Below are 24,068 nucleotides of genomic sequence, written 5' to 3'. Positions count from 1 at the left end.
ATTAGCCCGGGCATTAACAACGGTACAAAAAAAAAAAAAAAAAAAACACACCAAAACACACAGACTGGAGCTAAAACTTTTAGAGCTCTTCCGTGTTGTTAGTCTCGCGAGGGCGGGGCCTATCGCGAGGTTTGGTGGACTGTGCATGTGTGTCAAGTTGGCAGCAAGCGCAGTTACAGTACACTGGCTTAGCACTTCCTCTCTTCCTTCAAAATAAAATCATTAAAAGGAAAGGAAGCTATGGCATCTATGAGCCATGTCTGTGTGGTGTGTGGAGTGCAGCTGCCCACTGAAGATGGGCATGATGTGTGTGTGCATTGTCTGGGAGAGGAACATGCCTCTGAAGTGGTGGTTAATCCCTCCTCCTGTATGGATTGCTTCATTTTGCCAGCACGATCCCTGGAGGCTCGGCTTTGTGTGTTTGGGGGTAAGCGCAGGCGGGTTGCTGTAGCACAGTCTGCTCCGCCCCAGCAGGTGAAGCGCCTTAAAGCGGTGGGAAGTGGGGGTGGTTCCTCAGGGGATCCCCGCCCCTTTCCCTTACTTCGGACATTTTTACCGGATGACAGCATCAGGATTGAGGCTGGTGATCAGGAGGATGTCGAGGAGGATGTCGACATAGAGGGGTTATCAGATGAGGGGGGCCTCACTGAGTGGTCCGTCGCAGAGGGCGAACAGACCAGTGAACGCAAGCGATTCCAGGGTCTGATGGTCAGGGCTTCCCAAGCTTTGGGACTTGAGCCCGCCGCGGGCCAAGCCCCTCCTCCCTCGCGCTTCGATGATGAGGACGCGCCAGGTCCGGAGGTGCCATTTGAGGTGCCTCTCCTCCCGGAAGTGGAGAACCTAATGCAGGCTGGGTTTGCAACACCCATGGCTGCACTCTCCTTTACCTCTACCAACAGACGGCGGTCTGCCATGCAGGATAGGGGTAAGGTGGGCTGTGGCCCATTGCCTCAGCTGGACCAAGCCATATCAGCTCTTTTGTTCCCGGCCAGCCCAGTGCTGGGGCCGGCTACTCCAACAGGGGACTGTAAGATGCTCGATGCCGCACTGGCTAAGGTGCATAGGCCGGTATCAGTTCAGGCACGGTTGGCAAATACTGGGTCCATACTAGCATTGTACCAGAGGAAGCTGGTCCGCGAGCTGAGCACCGGGTTTGATGCTCATCTCATTGCTGAGATACAACTGGTTTCATCAGTCTTATCACAGCTGATGAAAGAGCAGGTGTCGACTGCCGGTAAGGGTGTGTCGGCACTCTGGGTTGCTAGGCGCCAACTGTGGCTGTCCCGGTCCAAGTTGCGATCAGAGGACCAGAGAGCCCTCTTGCGGCTTCCGGTTGCGCCATCAGCCATGTTTGGTCCTGGTGCCACTGCTTTGTTGCAGCAGGCCCAGGAGGCCCGTCGGTGTGCTAAGGAGGTTTCCGATGCACTGACCCCCAGGTGGTCCAGACAGTCGGGGGGCAGGAGGAAGGAAGCCCCCGCACAGACACAGAGGTCGGGCTGGGGCCCAAATGATCTGAGGGCCACTCTGGATGCGCGCCGTGGGCACGGCAACGCAGTCAGGAGGCCGGTCAGGGGCAAGCAAGGCAGAGGCGGCAGCAAGCCTAGGCCTCCGCCTTCTTCCTGACGCCAGTTTACGTCCAGCCTGCCTCCAGCAAGCCCGGGTGGGTCTTGTGGCTTGGAGGTCACTGCAGGCGAGCCCCTGGGTGGTTTCGACCATGACCCAGGGGTATCGTATTCAGTTTGCTCGTCGTCCTCCGACCTCGAGGACCCCAACGGTCGTCACGGTGGTGGGCGCGGAGCACAAGGCAGTGCTCCAGGCCGAGGTTTCTACCCTGTTGGAGAAGGGAGCCATCAGGGAGGTGCCTCAGGGCAACAAACAGGGTGGATTTTACTCCCGGTATTTCCTCATCCCCAAGAAGGATGGGAGACTACGCCCCATTTTAGATCTAAGGGGTCTCAACAGACATCTCAGGCGTCTGCCTTGCAAGATGCTGACAATCCCAAGGGTGCGGCAGTCCATCGACAGAGGGGACTGGTTTGTCACCATAGATTTGAAGGATGCCTACTTCCAAGTTCCGATCTGGGAAGGGCATTAGCGGTTCCTCAGGTTCGTTTTCGACGGCAAGGAGTACGAGTTCCGGGTCCTGCCGTTTGGGATCTCCCTAGCTCCCCGCACCTTTACCAGGTGCATGGACGCAGTTCTGTCGCCTCTGCGACGGAAGGGGATACGAATCCTGAACTATCTAGACGACTGGCTCCTGTGCGCACGCTCAGAAGTTCAGTGTCGGGCTCATCTGTCCATCCTATTGGAGCACGTGCAGCAGCTTGGCCTGCAGCTCAATCCGGGGAAGTGCAGGCTGGAGCCTTCACAGAAGATGCAGTTCCTGGGCCTAGTGGTGGATTCCCAGGCTGCGCTGTTGTCACTGACGCAGGAGAGGCAGCTATCCCTCAGGGCTTGCCTCTCCCAATTCAGGCTGGGGGCCGGAGTCACATGGAGGCTGTGTCTCCGCCTCTTGGGCCTGATGGCGTCTTCGGTCCAAGCCGTCCCGTTGGCCCTCCTACACATGCGGCCGGTACAAAGGTGCCTCCTGGGTCTGGGCTTGAGCCCCAGGAGTCACCTAAGTTCCACGGTGCTCGTCACCAGGCGGTTGCGGGCGGCCCTCCATTGGTGGGAGGACGACGGGAATCTCAGCAGGGGGAGTGTGCTCGGCCCAGTGACACATCGTCAACTGGTGTTGACAGATGCTTCACTGACGGGCTGGGGTGCGGTGTTCAGAGGAAACGGTGCCAGCGGTCGCTGGAGCAAGCCTCACACCACCCAGCACATCAACATGCTAGAGCTGACAGCGGTCCATCTGGCCCTTCGCCATTTTTTGCCATTCCTGCAAGGCCAACACATGTTGGTGAAGACAGACAGTGTGACAGCGGCTGCTTACATCAACAGGCAAGGGGGGTTGGTTTCCCCTCGCCTTTGCGAGCTGGCATGTCGGCTTTGGCTTTGGGCATACCCCGGGGTTCTCTCCCTGAGGGCAGTCCATGTGCCAGGGCTGGACAACTGTGCGGCAGATCAGCTGTCCAGGGGGGGTCCGGACCCAGGGGGGTGGCGGCTGCACCCCCAGGTGGTCGCAGAGATTTTTCTCCGCTATGGACGGGCAGAGGTCGACCTGTTTGCATCACAGGAATCCACCCACTGTCCCCTGTTCTTCTCGCTAGGGAAGGACAATCCTCCCCTCGGAGTGGATGCCTTGGCTCACCCTTGGCCACGCGTCCTGCTGTACGCTTTCCCCCCATTTGTTCTCCTCCCGGCCCTCCTACAGAGGGTACGGTTGGAGGTGATGAGGCTGGTCATGGTGGCCCCGTGTTGGCCACACATGACCTGGTTCTCGGACATCCCGCCACTGCTCGACGGGACCCCATGGGAGCTTCCAGTGCGGCGGGACTTGCTGTCCCAGGCACAAGGTGCTCTGGTTCATCCCTTTCCCCAGGGGCTCAAGCTCTGGGCGTGGCCCCTGAGGGGAGCGAACTATTAGCCATGGGGCTGTCTCCTTCGGTGGTCGGGACACTGCAAGAGGCTCGGGCACCATCGACGAGAGCACTCTACGCTTTCAGATGGAGGGCCTTTGCGGCCTGGTGCAGGGTGCACCAGATTGACCCGCTTACATCCTCTGCCCCAGCCGTTCTGCAGTTCCTACAAGGGCTTTTGGACGTCTACCCTCAGGGGTATGGTGGCGGCAATTAAGGCAGCTCGGGTTGGGAAGTATCGGTTGTCTGAGGAGGTAGACAAGCTGATGTCCCAGTTCCTCAAGGGCGCTAGGAGACGCGTCGGCCTACGCAGTAAGCCGTCTCTCCCACCATGGGATTTGCAGCTGGTTCTAGGGGCTCTGGAGGCACCTCCATTTGAGCCCCTGGAGTCAGTGGACCTAAAGTGGTTGTCCTTCAAATCTGCCCTTTTGTTGGCGCTGGCCACAGCCAAGAGGGTGGGGGAGCTCCATGCTCTCTCAGGGCATGAAGGCCTGTGCAGATTTTTGCCTGAAGAGGCAGGGGTAGTCTTGCGACCAAACCCTGCATTCCTTCCTAAGGTCTTGTCCATCCCTCAGCCGAGCCAGGCCATAGAACTCCGGTCCCTCTACTCTGCTCCGACAGAGGAAGGGGAGCGCAGGCACTCGCTGGTTTGCCCGGTCAGGACACTGAGAGTGTATCTGGACCGGACACAGGGCCATAGGCAGACTGACCAGTTGTTTGTCTGTTTCAGGCCAGACCGCCTGGGGCAGCCGCTGTCTAAGGCCCGTCTTTCCCACTGGATTGTGGAAGCTATCCAGCAGGCACATGTGGTGGCTGGGATGCCCTTCCCTTCGGGGGTGCGGGCACACTCGACCCGGGGCATGGCTACGTCCTGGGCGGCGTGGCGCGGTGCGTCTCTCGGTGAGATCTGCGAGGCGGCCACCTGGTCGGCCCCTTCCATTTGCTCGATTCTACCAATTCAATGTGGCTGCAGGCACGTCGTTCAGTGAACGAGTGCTTGGCGGAGCCCGGCGGTAGTGACTTATGGTTTTGTTTCCCTGTCAGTCAGCCCAGTGTGGGCTGGTTTGAGTGGCCTCTTGAGCCTTCTGGTTGAGCCTTCGCGACTTGCGGGGCCAACTCGCCCTCGGTAGCGTCTGGCGCCAGGGCTCGAACCGGCAGCATCCTGCGTCTGGCGGAGCTGACCGACTTTGGGGGGGGTTTGTACATAGTGTACATTTGTATATACTGTAGTTGTTGATGCACTTGTTGATTTTGTAGAGCACTCTTGGTGGTGGTGACGTCTCATTCGAAGCTCCCACGATTCAGCCTCCTGGGGGAGCTGGTGCTGCTCTATTCTCTCGCGGTGTGTCTTACAGCACTTCCCATACAAGATATATTCATATCTCTGTATTGGAGGGTAAACCCCGATAACGATAGAGAACGTAAGGTTACATGATGTAACCATGGTTCTCTGAGTAGAGGGGTTTACCCTCCAGCAGAGGCCGCTCGGGATTCGTTCAATCGAAACTTTAGTCGAAGTAGGCGTGGTTAACAGGGGCTTTATAGGCTTGGGTGTAACCACGTCCACAGGTGGATTGTCTTAAAGTAATTATTCACGTCACCTGATTCCATTTGTAATCAGCTTCCCATACAAGATATATTCATATCTCTGTATTGGAGGGTAAACCCCTCTACTCAGAGAACCATGGTTACATCATGTAACCTTACGTTATGCAACGCATCTTTAATCATCCCAGCAGTTTCTCTGAAAATTCATCTTAAATCTTGGCGCATTTTGTTGCCTAGGTGTGTCGTGCCAGGCAGGCACCAAACACCTTGGCCCTCTGCCCACGCAGCCTCCTTCACCAAGGAATCATCCACTTTTAATGACTTTATGTAATTTGGGCTCATTAATAAAATATTAGATATAATAATTCTGTTGTTGGTGGATTCAGGCCTTGATGTGTTGCGCTAGCTGGAAGGCCCCCAAGGGTGGCAGGAGAGAGAGGAAGGGGGTGGAGCGTGTACAGCTGCGGTGCCTCAGGCATTGCAGTGATCCTCCAAAATATTGCCTGACATTCCTTTCTTTGAAAAGATGTACGTACAAGAGTTGTACTTCTAATATTTGTCAACGACAGCTGTTTTGATGAAGGCATGCAGACGTTTGGATGTAATGCCACCCTCTGCGCTTTCAGGGCCAAGAACACGCACGCACACACACACACACGCACGCACGCACACACACGCTCGCACGCACACACACACACACACACACACACACACACACACACACACGCACACGCACGCACACACACAAAGCGTGTCAAATTTTATGAATGCTATATTTACAAAGTGGTGCCCTTTATGTGAAATGACCTTTTTAGGGCGAAGCGCACAATGACAGCATGAGAAAATGGTAGCAGGTTTTGAACAATATCCAATTAGACCAGTTAGCTTTCAGGACGGATCCACCGTTAACCTCCCGGGGCCCCAGCAGCCAATGAGGGGAGAGTTTGATCTCATTAACTTCCTGTGATGCGATAAGGAGCTTCCTGCCAGTAAATTATGTCTATAGTCAACATGCAGGAGAGGCATATCAATGAGGTGAAGATTTTGCATTAATCCCCTCATGACGCCATTCCTTGTCAGCCAATCAGTGCCTCTGTTCACATAGTGAAGCTGTAACAGGATTCTTTAGACAACCTGACTGAAGAGACGTGAGCCACACTTTTACACGTGCGACAAGAAACTCCAAATCACTTTGAAGTCTGGGTCGAAATGGAACCAGACGTTCTAATCCGCTTAACGCGCTTGGCTCAGGTATTTTGTAATAAAAGTAAATTGAATGGTTTATGATGTTTTCTGTAAACACGGACGCTGTCTTCTCTAGTTTGAGATAGCACAGGCGCCAGGAATGGACGCCTGGAAGAATGAATAATTTATTGGCCTGTAGGGAGGCAGGGAGCCCGGGCTGTTGGGCAGAGAACAAAAAGAGATGGAGGCGGGGTGGTGGGGTGGGGGGGGAAGTGGATGACATGGCGTTGGCAGAATTACAGGTACTTCATATGAATAGCAAGACAGGATGTGATATGACTCGGATACATTATTCATTCAAATCACTCCTCTGTCTCCAGGTGAAGGATTTATTGGCTAGTTTCAATTTTCTTTTCTTTTTTTTCTTGTTTCAGTAGCAATTATCGTTCATTCTTTCCCTCTCTCTGCTGCTCAGCGTCGTGCGGTGGGGATATCAGAGGGCCTGGAGGGATCATCCTATCTCCCGGCTTCCCAGAGCTGTACCCCAGCTCCCTGAACTGCACCTGGACCGTGGAGGTCAGCCACGGAAAAGGTAGGTCTTTTTCAAACTGTGGGCTGGGGAGCCCAAATGGATTGTGGGGCCTATTGCATAACAAGAAGTCCATGCAGAACAAGAGAAGTAGCCTAATATGTGTCAGGAGGAAAGAAGTAATAGAGTAAATTTTAAGAACCCCTAAAATTATTCACTTTATTAAGAAATGTGTTTTTCTTTGTTTAGTTTTGTGCCCCCCCCCCCTGCCTCCCCATAAGACTGGCAGTTTGTGAGTGGAAGTTGAAAGATGAAAAATGTCAGTGACTGGAATCAATGCTGCAGTTTAAAAAAAGAATGGATCAATGCAATCAGGCCTGACAGCCTTCTTTGGATCAATTGTTTACAAGAGTTCAGAAAACACAAAGGGTGTAACATCAAAAACAGGCTGGGTAGAAAGCTGTCAATTGAGCATAGACTTTTCACCTTGTCACTCATGACTTTGTTCATCAGATATATGACCAGCCTTTTTCAAGTGAGCATTGAAGTATTTGACATATCCTTGATGTCAGAAATAAAAGTATCACTGACATACAATTTAAGCAGAAAACTGGAAACCTCCTCGTTTTGTTTATTTTTTATTTAGCCTTTATTTAACCAGGTTTGTCCCATTGAGATCAAAGATCTCTTTTACAAGGGAGACCTGGCCAAGAACAACAGCAACACAACATAAACACATACATTTGAATAACATTAAAATGATCAGATAAAACATTTGCACACAGACAGCCTGTTTTCAATAGATTTCACCATAGCTTTAAAAGCGTTCAGGGTTACTAAGCTATGAAGTTTAAGATCAGACTGTAGATTGTTCCATGCAGTGAGTGCAAAAACCTAAAGGCTTTCTTCCCTAGTTCAGTTTGGATTTTGAGAACAGAAAATTGCAGTGTGTCCTGAGAACGGAGGTTGTAATTGCCACATTTCATGCTTAAGAGAGATGACAAGTAGGTAGGAACATTGCCAAGAATGGCTTTGTAAATTAAAACATACCAATGACTAAGGCAGCGTCTACATAAAGCAGGCCAATTCACTTTTGAGTATAATACACAATGGTGAGTAAGAGATCCACAGTTTGTAATGAACCTCAGAGCCCCATGATGCATGCTATCCAGCATGTGGAGACACTGAGCAGAGACATTCATATACAACACATCACCATAGTCAGTAACAGGTAGAAAGGTCCAGCATGTGGAGACACTGAGCAGAGACATTCATATACAACACATCACCATAGTCAGTAACAGGTAGAAAGGTAGACTCAACCAGATTCCGCTTCACACAAAAATAAAAGCAAGACTTGTTTCTGAAGTAAAATCCTAATAAAAGTTTCAGCTTCTTGGAAACATACTGAATATGCGCCTTAAAAGACAAGTGGTCATCAATTAAAAACCCAAGGTACTTAAAAGTAGATACCAACTCAATTTGTTGACCATTTCGGGTAACACTTTTATCAGACAATACTGATCTTACCATTTTAGAAGTAGTAAAGAAGAACATACGTTTGGTTTTGTCTGCATTTAGGACAAGCTGCAGTTTACAAAGCTGTTCTTGTACTCTATCAAAAGCAAACTGAAGGGGCGCAAAAGCCCTGGCAGGAGTGGGTGCAAAGCAGTAGATGACTGTGTCATCAGCATAAAAGTGAAAGGCTGCATTTGGAATATTATGTCCAATACAATTTATATACATAGTAAATATGGAATAAAAAAAATAAAAAAATAATGGACCCAAAAATAAACCTTGTGGCACCCCCTTGTGGACTTGCAGGGCTTACATTTAATTTAAGTGGTCATTAAGACTATCTTAACACATTCACTGCCAGACGGTTTTTTTTTTACTGTAGGTAGGTTCTGCCAGAGGGTTTTTTTGAGGATTCTGGCTCATCTTTCAAGACCCGAGGATTCTTTTCTGCTAAGATTTTGTGAACACACAATATCTCAAAAGAACTAATAGAATGTGTGCTTTCTCTGTCTAAAAGAGTTAGTTTGTAGAGTTAGTAGTTATGTAAGCATTAGCAGTTGAATACAGCATGGTTTCAGCGTGAGAAAAATTATTCAGAGATAAACGGCTTTTTGTGAAATTCGATAGAACAGTCACTTTAACCATTCATTTTTGGCATCAGTAAGACGTCAGACATCTAAACAATAGTTTTGAACAGTAATTTCCTCCAAAACAGCAGGAAACCCCCCTCTGCTTCCAACTCCTCCCTCCGTGGGCGTTCTTCTTGGCTGCAGCGGCCGTGTCACAAGCTTGTCACCAGTCTCACTGCTTTGCTGCTGCTGCTGCCTGTCTGCGCGGCCGCTCTTTGAGGAAGTCTGGATGGACTCGCTCGCTTCTTGGAGTTTTGGTTGAGAGCTTTGATGAAGCTTTTGCGATTCTGGTCATATTTATGCTGCGTGTTTCAAAGTGTGTTCCACCCGTAATCTATTATGCAAATTTGCAATCCCGCATCGCCAGCAATCAGCGCGAAAACGAAAGCGTTTTCGCCAATCCATTTTCATGAGAATGGCTTCGTCACACTGCTTTTTGCTTGCCTTCCTCTAGTCAGGAAAGCACTGTCGCCACTTAGTGGGTCGGTGGAATGGGTTGTACACGTTGTACACGTCCAATACCTATATAAGAGATGTAAAAGGGTTAGATGCACATCCCACGGTCAAAAAAAAAAATATATTTTTTTCAAGAGATAAACGGCTTTTTGTGAAATTCGATAGAACAGTCACTTTAACCATTCATTTTTGGCATCAGTAAGACGTCAGACATCTAAACAATAGTTTTGAACAGTAATTTCCTCCATAACAGCAGGAAACACCCCTCTCCTTCAAACTCCTCCCTCCGTGTGCGTTCTTCTTGGCTGCAGCGGGCGTGTCACAAGCTTGTTTCTGTTGCTGCTGTAACCTCGCGTCACCAGGCTCACTGCTTCTGCTGCTGCTGCCTGTCTGCTGGCGGCCGCTGTGCAAGTCTGGATATGGGCTCGCTCGTTTCTTGGGGTTTGTGTTGAGAGCTTTGATGAAGCTTTTGCGATTCTGGTCTTATTTATGCTGCGTGTTTCAAAGTGTGTTCCACCCGTAATCTATTATGCAAATTTGCAATCCCGCACCGCCAGCAATCAGCGCGAAAACGAAAGCGTTTTCGCCAATCCATTTTCATGATAATGGCTTCGTCACACTGCTTTTTGCTTGCCTTCCTCTAGTCAGGAGAGCACTGTCGCCACTTAGTGGGTCGGTGGAATGGGTTGTACATGTTCGGTGGCTCCAATATTTATATAAGAGATGTAAAAGGGTTAGATGCATATCCCACGGTCAAAAAAAAATAAATCATTTTTTTGACGTATTAATACGTCATTGGCAGTCAACCGTTGGATTTTTTTTGACGGATTAATGCGTCATTGGCAGTGAACGTGTTAATGTCAGATACTCTTCTGCTTTGGAGATTTGATAAGAGATTTGCATTCATTTCTGAGGGATCAAAAGAGCAGCCACTCATCTACAGGACAGCATGGCTAAGGACCATTGCCTATTATGATGCCACGCAGGCACATTCCAGATCTGATTGTTTTCAGCGTGTAGCAACAAGCTAGCATTGTTGATGATGATGTTTCACAGCGGCGCAGGGGTTTGAGATCGACAGATTCGACACGCACACAGAGGCATTTGAGATAGACAGATTTGTCACGGAGGGAGTGGAAAGGAAATCCATATATGGTCGCAGCCGGGGAGCCAATGGCAGAGTTTGCAGGGAGCGGAAAGGGATTTACTTCCGCTGCTGACTGAAATGGACGGCACCAATGGCAGAGCTCATACCAGCAGCCTGTTTCCATGCAGCCAGACTGCATACTTGTGGGCTGCATTACCAGTAGTTAAAATGATGTCAATTAGAGTATCATTGTCAGGTTTAGCAGTGTTTATTCTAGGGGGGCTGTCAATAAGCTGAGATACTGTAGGTTCATGGAATCACAAACCTGCTTAAAATTGTCAGATTTGTCACTCAACCAATCCCAGTTTAAATCACCAATCAAAATCAATGCAGGTGTAAATTGGGCAGTCCTTCAGTCAAGCTCGTAATGGATTTGTTGGCTGATGGAGGCCTAAACTGATAACAGTAATCTTTGGAATTGATATAGAATGAAGAACAAAACCCTGAACTTTCTCAGAAATATATATTGTAACACCTCCAGCCCTACCCTTGCGGTCAGTTCTAAAAAGATTATAGCCAGCAATATGAATAACTTTGTCAGTTGTGGGTTTTAACCAGGTTTCAGAAACTACGACAACATCAAGCTTTGCAATCAAAAAACAAGTCTTAAAGATATCCAATTTAGGTACAAGACTTCTAGCATTAATATGAATAAAACCCAGACCATGCCTGTTGCTACAGTAAATTAATGAGGAGTTGAGAGTTGATGCAGTTTCTCTGAGAAAGACTCTGGGCCTGGGTTGCTGTTACAACAACAACTAGAAGCAGTAACACGATTAACAGGCTTGAAAATTATTTTTTTCTCATTCACTTGAAGATGGATCCTCAAGTGAATGAGGATCAGTATTGTGAGGAGCTGGACCACACAAGTCCTTTGAGAGGAGCGAGGAGCTGGACCACACAAGTCTTTTGATAGGAGTGAGGAGCTGGACCACACAAGTCCTTTGAGAGGAGTGAGGAGCTGGACCACACAAGTCATTTGAGAGGAGTGAGGAGCTGGACCACACAAGTCCTTTGAGAGGAGTGAGGAGCTGGACCACACAAGTCCTTTGAGAGGAGTGAGGAGCTGGACCACACAAGTCCTTTGAGAGGAGTGAGGAGCTGGACCACACAAGTCATTTGAGAGGAGTGAGGAGCTGGACCACACAAGTCCTTTGAGAGGAGTGAGGAGCTGGACCACACAAGTCCTTTGAGAGGAGTGAGGAGCTGGACCACACAAGTCCTTTGAGAGGAGTGAGGAGCTGGACCACACAAGTCATTTGAGAGGAGTGAGGAGCTGGACCACACAAGTCCTTTGAGAGGAGTGAGGAGCTGGACCACACAAGTCCTTTGAGAAGAGTGAGGAGCTGGACCACACAAGTCCTTTGAGAGGAGTGAGGAGCTGGGCCACACAAGTCCTTTGAGAGGAGTGAGGAGCTGGACCACACAAGTCCTTTGAGAGGAGTGAGGAGCTGGACCACACAAGTCCTTTGAGAGGAGTGAGGAGCTGGACCACACAAGTCATTTGAGAGGAGTGAGGAGCTGGACCACACAAGTCCTTTGAGAGGAGTGAGGAGCTGGACCACACAAGTCCTTTGAGAAGAGTGAGGAGCTGGACCACACAAGTCCTTTGAGAGGAGTGAGGAGCTGGACCACACAAGTCCTTTGAGAGGAGTGAGGAGCTGGACCACACAAGTCCTTTGAGAGGAGTGAGGAGCTGGACCACACAAGTCCTTTGAGAGGAGTGAGGAGCTGGACCACACAAGTCATTTGAGAGGAGTGAGGAGCTGGACCACACAAGTCCTTTGAGAGGAGTGAGGAGCTGGACCACACACGTCCTTTGAGAGGAGTGAGGAGCTGGACCACACAAGTCCTTTGAGAGGAGTGAGGAGCTGGACCACACAAGTCCTTTGAGAGGAGTGAGGAGCTGGACCACACAAGTCCTTTGAGAGGAGTGAGGAGCTGGACCACACAAGTCCTTTGAGAAGAGTGAGGAGCTGGACCACACAAGTCCTTTGAGAGGAGTGAGGAGCTGGACCACACAAGTCTTTTGAGATGAGTGAGGAGCTGGACCACACAAGTAATTTGAGAGGACTGAGGAACTGGACCACACAAGTCCTTTGAGAGGAGTCAGGAGCTGGACCACACAAGTCCTTTGAGAAGAGTGAGGAGCTGCACCACACAAGTCCTTTGAGAGGAGTGAGGAGCAGGACCACACAAGTCCTTTGAGAGGAGTGAGGAGCTGGACCACACAAGTCCTTTGAGAGGAGTGAGGAGCTGGACCACACAAGTCCTTTGAGAGGAGTGAGGAGCTGGACCACACAAGTCCTTTGAGAGGAGTGAATCTAGATTTAAAAGTGCATGGGGGGCAGTACTTTTTATGCCATCAAATATTTGGGTTAGGGTTATAATCAGAATCAGAATCAGAATCAGAAAGACTTTAATGATCCCCGGGGGGAAATTGGGACAAGTTACAGTTGCTCGTTCACATAACACAGATAGCATAAAATAAAATAAAATAAAATACACAGTAGTAATACGATAGTAAAATAAGCAGAATAAGAAGAAGAAAGAACACAACATAGCATGGAATAAACAGTATAACAGTATAAACAGTAAACAGTATTAAATGCAATAGGAGCAGAAAAGTGGAGTACGTCTAAGTAAGCAATACGTAGAGTAAGTATACCTTACGTGCCAATTGTCATTATTGCACACTGAACTTATATTATTATTATTCGGCCTGCCCCATACGTTACACGTGGCTCAGCCATGCACTTTTCCAGTTAGCCTATTTTTATTGCACACTGAAGTTATATTATTCGGCTTGCCCTATACGTTAAACGTGGCTCAGCCCAACCCGATCTCCAAAAAAATTGTAAAATAGCAACGTTTGTGGACAAACGTTGGTATTTTACAATGTCGGCTAAGAAATTGTAAAATGGGAACGTATGCGTCTACAGCGGTGGGCGTGGTTTGGGCGTGTTTTACGGAGATTTTCTGTTTCTAACCCCTCCCCCTACTCTAATCCTAACCCTAAAATCTCAGAACGTTACTATTTTACAATTTTCGAGCCGAAATTGTAAAATAGCAACGTTGGTCCATATCGTTGGTATTATACAATTTTCTGTGAGACTGTGTTGCTCAGCCAGGCACTTTTCCAGTTAGCCTATCGGCTGGCTCAGTCTCAGGGAGACTGAGCGTCTCCGAGGTGCTCTTTTAAGAGAGGCATTAAATAGACCAATGGCCACAGGCAGGAATGATTTCCTGTGCCTCTCCGTGTTGCATCTGGGTGGAATCAGTCTCTCACTGAATGTACTCCTGTAAACCTATACACCCTAGTCAACTGGTCATCTCTCACTATGCGCCGAACCCTGCACTGGTATACTTTCATCTATAAATCCATCACCGGTCTGCTACCCACTTACATTTCCTCCTATCACAAGCACTCAAGTTACAGTTTACACACCCAGGACTACATCACCTTCACCATCCCACCTGTCCGTACTGAGAGGGGGAAAAAAGCGTTCTCTTACTCTGCCCCTTTCACCTGGAACACGCTTCAACAGACACTGAAGCTGTCCAGCCTCATCCCACTGCCTAGCTTTAAGTTACTGCTGCGCAACCTTGAAATCACTGCCTCGCTGTGATCCTGTTTTAACAACTGACCATCTCCTTTTTAACATCCCCTTTTTTTTATCTAGTGTGTCTCTGTTAGCCTTTTGGTTATTTTATTTATTGTCTGTACTGGTACTGTATACTGTTTTGTCATACTGTCTGTCAACTTTTGTTACTGTAACTTTCTGTCTGGATGCTGCTTGAACAGGTCACACTTGAAAATAAGATCCAGATCTCAAGGTGATTCACCTGTATAAATAAAGGTTAAATAAAAAAATAAAGATAACCAGTAGATTCCAGTTGTCCAGAAGTTACATGATCTGAGTGGTCAAAATGATCACATGAAGGCAAGCTGTGTGCAGTGTTGTAATGTAATCTGACCATAAAGCCAAAAAAGAGGATGAGTGTCAAAGTGGCTTTAGACATCATAATTAGGACGAGGAGTTTGCTTTCAGTAGTTAACAGAGATCCACCATAACAGATTCTTTGCAGTCACTGCTCTTCTGCTCAGCCCGGCTGCTGTTAGGGCCTGGGCTCGGCCTGCAGGCTGGGAGAAGCTGGCAGACAGAGGAGGAGCAGCAGACCAACAGCTGGGTCCAGAGAGCACCGAAGGCACGCATGGTAGATTGGTAGTAATGGTAGTATTTTAAAATGTTCAAATGTCCAAGTAGTCCAGTTACATCTAAAATTGGTAGAGTTAAAATGCAACTTCCAAGGTGCGCAAAAGTATTCAGAGATGAAAAAACAAACAGACAGAGAGACAAAGCAACGTGCAAACTGACGTGTTGCTATCTTGGATTGGCGGGTAAAGTTGAAGACGATATTACACTTTTGGTTGTTGAAGTTGTTCTTTATCCAGCTGGCCTATCAGTGATCCCCTATCACTCTGAGCACTCTGACAACACAAATACTAGTCCCAGTCAGTCAATACCAATTTCAGATTACATGAACTGTTTCTTCCTCCAAAGGCTTCTCATGTGAGGCTGAAGGACAATTCTATACCCTTGGTCAGAAAAAAGTGGCATTGGGCATTGGGAGGTACGGTGGTGCAGTGGTAAGCACTATCACCTCACAGCTCGAAGGTCGGGGTTCGATTCCCACCTGGGGACGAGGTGAACGCTGAAGGAATGCGTGCCCGTCCGCATGTCCTCGAGTGCCCACCGCCCGGGTGGGGTTGGCAAAAGGGACTTTCTGTGTGGAGTTTGCATGTTCTCCCCATGCCTCCCGGGGGTTTCCTTCATATAGGAACCCCCATCACAAAAACATGCAATATCCTGGTTGCTGATGTGGTTCCTCCTCTGGTCGTTAAGGGTGCCTGTTCAGAGGGAGGGGAACTGGTTGGAATAGCGTGAACCTCCCACGTGCTATGTCCTACCGGTTAAGCTTCCTCTGTCAGGTGAAAAGAAGCGGCTGACTGACTGCCCATGTCTCGGAGGAAGCATGGAGCCAGTCTCGGCTCTCCCCAGATCGGCAGAGGGTGGAGCAGCAACCAGGATTGAGAAATCAAATGAGCACTAATGGGGGATAAAATGGGATAAAAAAAAAAAAAAAAAAAAAGTGGCATTGTACCTTGTATTTTCACATCAATTCCAAATGTAGAAAATTAACTTGTTCTCTGAAGGACAAAATGTTTTGGATGGTGCTCTGAGACACAGCCAGCACATAAAGGACATAAAGGAGGTAAATCGTCAAAGCAAAAAAATAAAAATAAAAAAAAATAATAATGTACTGTAAATGTTGGGCCATGATTATTATGGTACATTTATAAGTTAGTTCAGAATTAATGATTAATGATTAATATATTTTTTAGTGTTATTTTCATATTTCTTTGGTTATTCAAGCAGTATTGTGTGACTGAACCATAGACTGTGAAGGACTGAACAGAGCGCCTGTAATCTCAGTGCTTTTTGGGGGAATATTACCAGGTTTAACCAGTAGGCAGCAGTAGCTACGCAGGGAGGTATGTATTTCACATGTGCTCGCGGTTCCATGTCGCTGTTCCGACCTCTCGCTGTTCCGACCTCCCCTCTCCCAGCCCCCATGCCTAAACCTAACCTCTCCCAGACCCTAACCCAAAACCTAACCTCTCCCACCCCCACGCCTAAACCTAACCTCCCCCAGACCCTAACCCAAAACCTAACCTGTCCCACCCACCCCCCACGCCTAAACCTAAGGTCGGCATTGCGAGTGGTCGACATAGCGGGTGGACACCGTGCTCGCGCTGTAAGACTTTCACAGAAGAAGAAAGCTGCGTGAGATGGAAGCGCAGTAGCACTGTAGTATCACTGTTCATGAACGTCTTTTCAGGTGAGCAATGGTAACCGGCCAGGTTGTCAAATGCTGTTTGTAACTTGATGTGAATTCATCAGTATGTTGAAGGTTGTTGTGTAACTTTAGGGTCAGTTGTTTGCTAGCTTGGCATGAGGATTAGCCTAGCATGTTTAGCTACTGTTTGCTAGCAAACGGGTCATTTAGCAGAGTCATGTTTGAGCTTTTGTTATTTTGAGCTGTAATGGTTTCGCTAATGTTAGGGATAATTAATTAGTATAAAATATGGTGCTTCGTTTGTTTATTCATGTTATTTCTTGTTTTTCTTTCATTAGAATAGCCTACAGTGAATGTATTAAAGTCCCAGATTGACACGGTGGTATTCTGGGTAGTGCACGTGCACACACAGACAATTTCCACATGTGGCGGCTCACAAGCATTGATGTTTTCGCGCGGCACTTTGGTCAGAAAGTGTACTACTGAGTCTGTGGATGTGCGCTCCGATCAGACGGACTTTCTTCCTTTCTTTGGACAGTTGAACATGTTCTAATTCCTTTCTTCCATGTGTGCGTATATGACCAACCAGTAAGTCATTATTATGTTAATATTCCTGTATTGTATTTTCCTTTGGTTCTAGATCTACCAGCAATCATTGTATTAACGTTTGTTTAGGTGCGCACTCATAGGCTCAGTTCAGTTCAGTTTATTGAAAAAGGGGACAGAGCATATTAATCAACAATTCAATGTAAATACACCAGGTTTAGCCAAAAGGCTAGTTTCCACCCATAGCATGCTATATTTGTCCAGGATTGAGCAGTGGTGGAAGTGTCTTGGTTTTTTATCTAGTGTTTTCAGTGTCTGTTTGTATAATGATTCTAATGGTTTGCATGTTGTGTGGTTGGCCTGTGTGTAGTTGAAGTGAGTGAAAATCGTGGAGTGAACAAACATTTTAGCAGCTTCGGTTGACGTGAAATTTCTGACCAAACGGAAGTTGGCTAGGTTGAATTTGACCATTTTACAGATTTTTTTTGACATGTGACTTGAATGAAAGGTTTGAGTCTATCAGCACTCCGAGATATTTAAATTCACTCACAACCTGTAGTTGTTCCCCTGACACAGAAATGTGAGCAACATCAGTAGAGCGGTTTGTCTTGGTAAAAAACATACTAACAGTTTTGGAGACATTTAGTTGGAGACGACATTGTTTCAGCCAGGTTGTAACCTGAGCCATGGATTTGGTGAGTATGGTAGCAACTTCTGCTTTCGTTCTGCCATGTACATACAGCAGATTGATTGTTTGTTGCGCTAATTAACGCCACTAATGAGATGGAGTTTAGCTCGTGTTTAGCTCGTGTAGAGTCATTCTATTGCTTCTCCCGTCATGTAATCCTGCTGTCACCATTATGTACATCGCACTCATAGTCAGGAGATGATGCGAAGTTGGAGTTGGTCGTTCAGAGATGAAGTCTTCAGGTTTATAGGGAGGGCTTGGAAATTCAGAATGGAGAAGTTGTTCATCTGAATATACAACTCTGTCTTGTCTTGTTTATGTTTGAGCGTTTTGTAGCTTGTTTGTTGATTTGTTTGTATTGTTGAACTTGAATGATTTGTGTCTTGTAAGCCCAGACGGGCTGGGCACCTTGAATATGGTGCATGACACAGAAATAGAAATCTATCATAGTGTTGTTAATTGTAACACTGTAACTCGGCCACGATGGGCGGGTCCCTTTTGATGTTTGTTCGGTGTGGATCCCAATACCACACAATCCTATTTCTGTCCTAATTCAGTAAAGAGCCTATACTGCTGTACTGTACTGAAGAGAACTGACAACTAAACGGTTGAACTCCCATCTGTCTCCTGCCTCGTGTTCCCGGGGCGAGTACTATCCGAGTACTATCCGTCCTATTCCTGAACCAGCCATATTCAGAACCCCCTATTCTTCAGTGAAAGTCATTTTCTGATCAATACAAATGTATTCGCTGTAAGACTTTGATATAGAAGAAGAAAGCTGCGTGAGGTGAAAGCACAGTAGCACTGTTCGTGAACGTTAAAACAATATTCCATGTCTTTTCAGACAAATCTTTATTAAAATATGTGCACCTGGATCTGGCCTCAGGCTCCATCATTCAAGTGTGCAACACAAACGTTCTTATTCACCACCCCGTTCCATCATGCTCCTGTCTCTGCAGTCAGACAATGTTCCATATAGAAAGTGACAAACACCAGTAGAGATGCTATTTGAATCGAAGACATTTTAATTTGTCAAGCTCATATTGAACTGTAGAATTAAACAAAAAAGTTCAGTAGAGAGGAGAAATGCCAATAGATTGGCTCAGGAGTAGGGATGCAACGGTATGAGTTTTTGACGGTATGATAACCTTGGACAAAAATACCACGGTTTCACGGTATCGCGGTATTGCGGACCTTTATGTGTAAAAAATGCCAATGAACAAAATTTATTTTATTTTTAACAGTTTGCTGAATTGTGGACTGAGAAAAAATGTTAATGTAACCTCCAAATGTAATGACAGTTAACTGGCAAGTATGTGTTAATATAGTTTGTTATTATACTATGTTAATATAGTACTGTTCTTACTTATAAATGTAAATGATTTAATCTAATTAATTTGATGTGAAACTAAAACATCATAATAATATCAAATACACGCTTCTCTTTTGTAATGGGTGAACACTGGACACAATTATTGTTTCCTCACACACACACACACACACACACACACACACACACACACACACACACACACACACACACACACACACACACACAGCCTCTGTCCCTGTTTCTGTCTCTCTCTCTCTCTCTCTCTCTCTCTCTCACTCACACACACAAAGTTTGTGCATAATTTTCCACTGACAGGTTGGAGGAGTCTTTCGTCATTATCTAATGTTACTTCTCTTCAGTGCAATACGTTTTGATAACGACCTGCTGTATAGCGACGTTCGCTCAGTCAACTAACGTTAACGTTAGTGGAGAAAGATAGCTGGTGTTAACTAGCTAATTAGCCATGTTAGCTGCCTCAGTAGGTAACGTTAGCATAGAGAGAGCATTTATCAGACGTTTGTTAGCTACTCCTCAAACCTGCGGGTGGAAATAGTTTATGTCCAATGGGATGTATGTTGAAGCAAGACAACGTTTTAATGTAGCTTGAATTTGACAAATAACGACGGGTCGTGCTCACGCAGATCACCCCGGCCATCCTAGGCTCAACGCGAGACTCGCGTGGACACTGATGAAAATGTTTTACTCTGCCTTTATTGAATCTGTCATTTCCTTTAGCATGATCTGCTGGTTTGGTAATCTCAGTCTTAAAAACAAGAACAGACTGGGAAAAATTGTCAAACTTTGCTGTAAGATTTCCGGAGCCACCCTCAATGACATTCAGTGCCTATATGAAAGGAGGGTCACATCAAAGGCACAATTTGTGGTTTCGGACCCTCAGCACCCCTTACATGCTGAGTTCCAGATGCTTCCATCTGGTCGGCGGTTTAGTCACCCAAAGACTAAGACCAACAGATTCAGGCTGTCCTTCGTTCCCTCTGCCATTAGGTTTTTAAATAACCGATAGTCGTAGATGTCATCGTGTCTCTTGCAGGTAGAGAGACTTTTCTTTCCATGATTTATGATGACAGTGCAGGTGATTTAGATCTATTCTGTGCTGTGTTACTGTATGTACGACGTATGTATGATGTATTCATTTGTTGCCTATGTGTCGTGTCTACTGTCTGCAAAGCGAATTGCCCCTCGGGGACATTAAAGTTTTTTAAACCTTGAACCTTGAACCTCATCAGTCATTCTGATGAGTCTCGCGTTAAGGCTATGGCCATCTGTGATTTTACAATAGCCGAAATATTCCCATACAGCCGACGTCGTCTTTTTAGATGGGGGGAAAGTTCAGGGGGGTCCTTCCTTGCGTTCTCCTGCTTTATCACACACACGGTTGTAAACACAGTCAAGGACAGCTCCTCACTACTGTGCGTCTAGGTAGGCATGCAGCAAGGGGGAGGGGCCGCGTAAGCTGCACTCTGCAAGCAACAGGCACGTTGTTTTGGGGAAACAGCTGATACCGTGGAGAAGGTATGACGGCAAATCTTAGTGGTTTTGATACCGTGACTTTTTCAAACCGGGGTATACCTTCAAACCGGAAACCGCTGCATCCCTACTCAGGAGTGCTGCTTCATGACTGCAGGTGTTAAAAACAGGTGCTCATTGGATCCACGGGAAATAAGTAGAAACAAAGATGGTTGACGTAATAGTAAATTCAACTTGGTGAAGAGTCAGAACCAAAAAACTACCAAGGCTGTTTGCAGAATTTAAAAAAGCCTTTAATTAAGTGGCTTTACGCCATAAACAAAAAAGTTGTTTGAATGTTTAATATGAATTTAATTTGTAAGGCTCTAATTTGAAATTGAAAGTTGAGCCATACTATTACGAGGAGATACATTTTTCTGCTAACTTTCCCCCCAATTCAAATACTGTCGGTTGTCCCAGTTCTTCTTCTTTTCGTTTCTTTGAAGCATGGTGTTATATGACAGTTTCCCATTTCTTTACACAGTTCTTTGTGTGTTTATTAAACTCGGCAAGGTCTTCTGAGCTGCAAGGGTTTGGCAGCAGAGGGCAGACAAGGCAGTGCTCCATAGTGTGGTCTGCTTCTCCACATTCACAGGTGGTTGGGCCAGTCATGTAGCCCCATCTGGCCAGAGCAGCTCTAGATCGTCCCGTTCTTGTTCTTAGGCGGTTGAGTGTCTTCCACTGAGACCAAGGTGCTTCTGAGCCAGGAGGGAGGTTTTCAGTGGGGGGGATTCCCATGTCAGTTGGAGGGGGGTTATTCTCTAGCTTTTCTGTCCAGAGCTGGAGTCTGGTTTCTTCTCGGGATGTTATTAGTGGCTGGACATGGCTGAGAAAGCTTCTTCTTGACTTCAGTCGTTGGGGCGGGGCTTGACGTCTGTAGAGGAGGTGGCGTTCATCACTAGTGGCTTTTGTTCATTACTAGTAGTTGTCCCAGTTAAAATGTGGTTTTCTTAATTCAGCTTCAGCTTCCTGAGACAAACATCCAGGGACAAGGGGATTAATTTCCCCGGCGTTGGCTAGAATGAAGCTACCAATAGCAACAGAGGGCTAACACTCTTCAGTTAGCCATGTGGGTGGTTCATGTCCTCAGCTAGTCTGACTATTCTCACCTGGTCAAAGAGCTGCAAACCTTGTTATTTATTTTAAAATATTGATCAGATCAAGCTAACTCTAAGGCCTTGGCCACACTGATCCATCAGAAAATGGACAGAATTATTGAACGTACAGATGTCTCTCCGATGCATGAGAACTGAGTCTACGTCAAACCCCTCGCCCAAAGCGCCTGCGCAGCCTGCGTGCAGCTCCTTGGAAATGTGACTCGATGCAAACGACATGAACGGCGCGAGTATAATATAATGTAGATCATGTGCAGATAACCGGAGAGAAGTATATGCACTACATTCTCCCCTTGGACTAACTTCTAGTCACTGAAATCCTAGTGAAATCACACAATTTTACTCATTTTGCTGAGGAATCCCTTATAGCCTCCTTCACCGCCTCGGCCGCCATCTTCTTTGAAAAGTTGAAACAAATCTCGGAACGCCTCCTCTCGAGACCTCGACTCTGATTGGCTAGACGGACAGTGACCATCTGACCATCCGATACGTCCATCCAGAAAAAGTTCATCCCTCTTCAACTTTCTGTCCATCAAAACGTATGCAAATGTTCTGGATACGTACGCTTCCGAGTGCTCCACGGACAGTCGGACAGCTGTCATTGAAAATGAATGGAAGTGAACAGAGAAATGAACGCACACGGACAGACACCACGGATCAGTGTGGCCAAGGCCTTACTGTTGTCCAGAAGCAACTGGCTAACTAGTGGCTAAATAACAGCTGAATGTTTATATAACATGCGGATATGACTTTGCTACACAACTCCAAAACAACAATAACAATACAATTACAAGATGGAAAGAACCCCCACCCCACCCACACACACATACAAAGCAAATGAACCATGTCATACCATTACATGCTTTTCACCACTGCACATAGCAGGTTCCTCACTTGGGCTATACATAATACGTTCTATACAGTATTTATGTATTCTATATTATGCATGATTCTCACTATGTCAATTTCTTCATTCACTGCACTTGGAGCCACATCACTGGCTCTCTTCATTGTGTGGAGAAATGTCTAAACCTCTTGACATGCATGTAGAAATGAATTATGAATCTTTATAATTGCCACTGATATGTGCTGTTTCTTACCCTGTGGCTACTGACTGGAAGACAAATAGTCATTCTACACTCACCAATCTCCAATGCTTATTGAAATATTTGATTAATTTATAATTTGCCTGTAATCACTGTTACAGTCACATTTTGAATGTGTCTACTTTTTAAAAAATCTTAAATCGGCACATTGTCTAAACCAGGGCTATTCAACTGGTGGCCCGCGGGCCGAATCCGGCCCGCCAATCAAGTCAGTCCGGCCCGCGGATGAGTTCTAAAAAAAAAAAAAAAAAAAAAACTTTTTTTTTTTTTTTTTTTTTTACAATTAAACCTCATTTACTTATTACACTCGACTGGTTGTTTTCCAGATGTGATGTAGCTAAAGTGAGCTAAACAAGTCAGATCCACTATAAATGTTTTTCAGTAGATGCTGTGATGTAGCCACAAGGAAGGTGCAATTTTAATGTTTTTCAGGAGATGGCGCTGTGATGTAGCTAATCAAGAAACATGCATTATAAAATGGTTTTTCAGGAGATGTGTGATGTAGCTAGCTAGGATCTAAACAAGAAATAATGTTTACAGTTGTTTTACTTTCCTGATGCACTATAAATGTTTACAATGCTGCGGTGTAGCTAATGCCTACCCCACACTACAGGATAATTTGCAAGATTATGGCCAAGATTCCCCCCTCCCGATTTTCTCGGGGGTGCTCCCGATTTGAAGCGCGTCGGGCAGATAATCTTCCCAAATGATCCTGTAGTGTGTGGGGTTCAAAGATTCACAATCGGGAAGACTGCCTCTTCCCGATTGTGAATCGGGCATATCTAACATGTTAGATATTTACAACCCGACAGGCGATTGCATCTTGAGCAGAGATCGAGCCAGTAGTAGCTGCGTTTCCATTACAGTTTTTCGCAAAATAATCTGGTCCGCGTCCGCTCGCAGCCCCGCACAGAAACAAAGAACGAGGAAATTGTCATCGAGGTGAAATACCCGTGCGTCTTTGAACGGGACGGAAAACTAAATGCTATACTGCAAAGCATGTAGCCTACAACAAGCGCTTAGGTCTCAGCTTCCCGCATCGGCGAGTGTCCGCACGGAAAAGTGAGTCAAATCAGCAGACGCGCCCCTCCACAAGACACCTGTGCAGACGGTTTTCGCCTGGCCGTGCACAGTAGGCCTACACCCCGAATGGACGCGGCTGTCCGCGCAAATATTAGTTAAACAAATCCTTTCAGTGCAAATGCATTATAAAAACAAAAAATAAAATTTGTTTAGAAAACGAAATGACACTACTACACCCGGTGCGCACACTGAATAGGCATTTTAAAAGTTAACGTCGAGCTCTGCTTCCAAGGTGAATCTTCGGCATAATCTTCTAGTGTGTGGGGTTGCGTTTG

General features: G+C 46.7%; 1 protein-coding gene across 1 annotated transcript in view; it reads left to right on the top strand.

The window, feature by feature from the left end:
* The window catches only part of LOC310800114 (CUB and sushi domain-containing protein 3-like), a gene marked incomplete at both ends in the record, with an annotated part of 662,783 nt that overhangs the window by 313,814 nt on the left and 324,901 nt on the right, over positions 1–24,068 (top strand). The window contains one exon of the mRNA XM_083662685.1: positions 6,730–6,846. Coding sequence (XP_083518811.1) covers positions 6,730–6,846 — 117 coding nt within the window. The remainder of the gene's footprint in view (positions 1–6,729; positions 6,847–24,068) is intronic.

Source organism: Poromitra crassiceps (assembly GCF_964638095.1).
Source record: "Poromitra crassiceps genome assembly, chromosome: 29".
Classification (NCBI taxonomy): domain Eukaryota; kingdom Metazoa; phylum Chordata; class Actinopteri; order Beryciformes; family Melamphaidae; genus Poromitra; species Poromitra crassiceps.
This window is presented reverse-complemented; position numbering and strand designations above follow the sequence as displayed.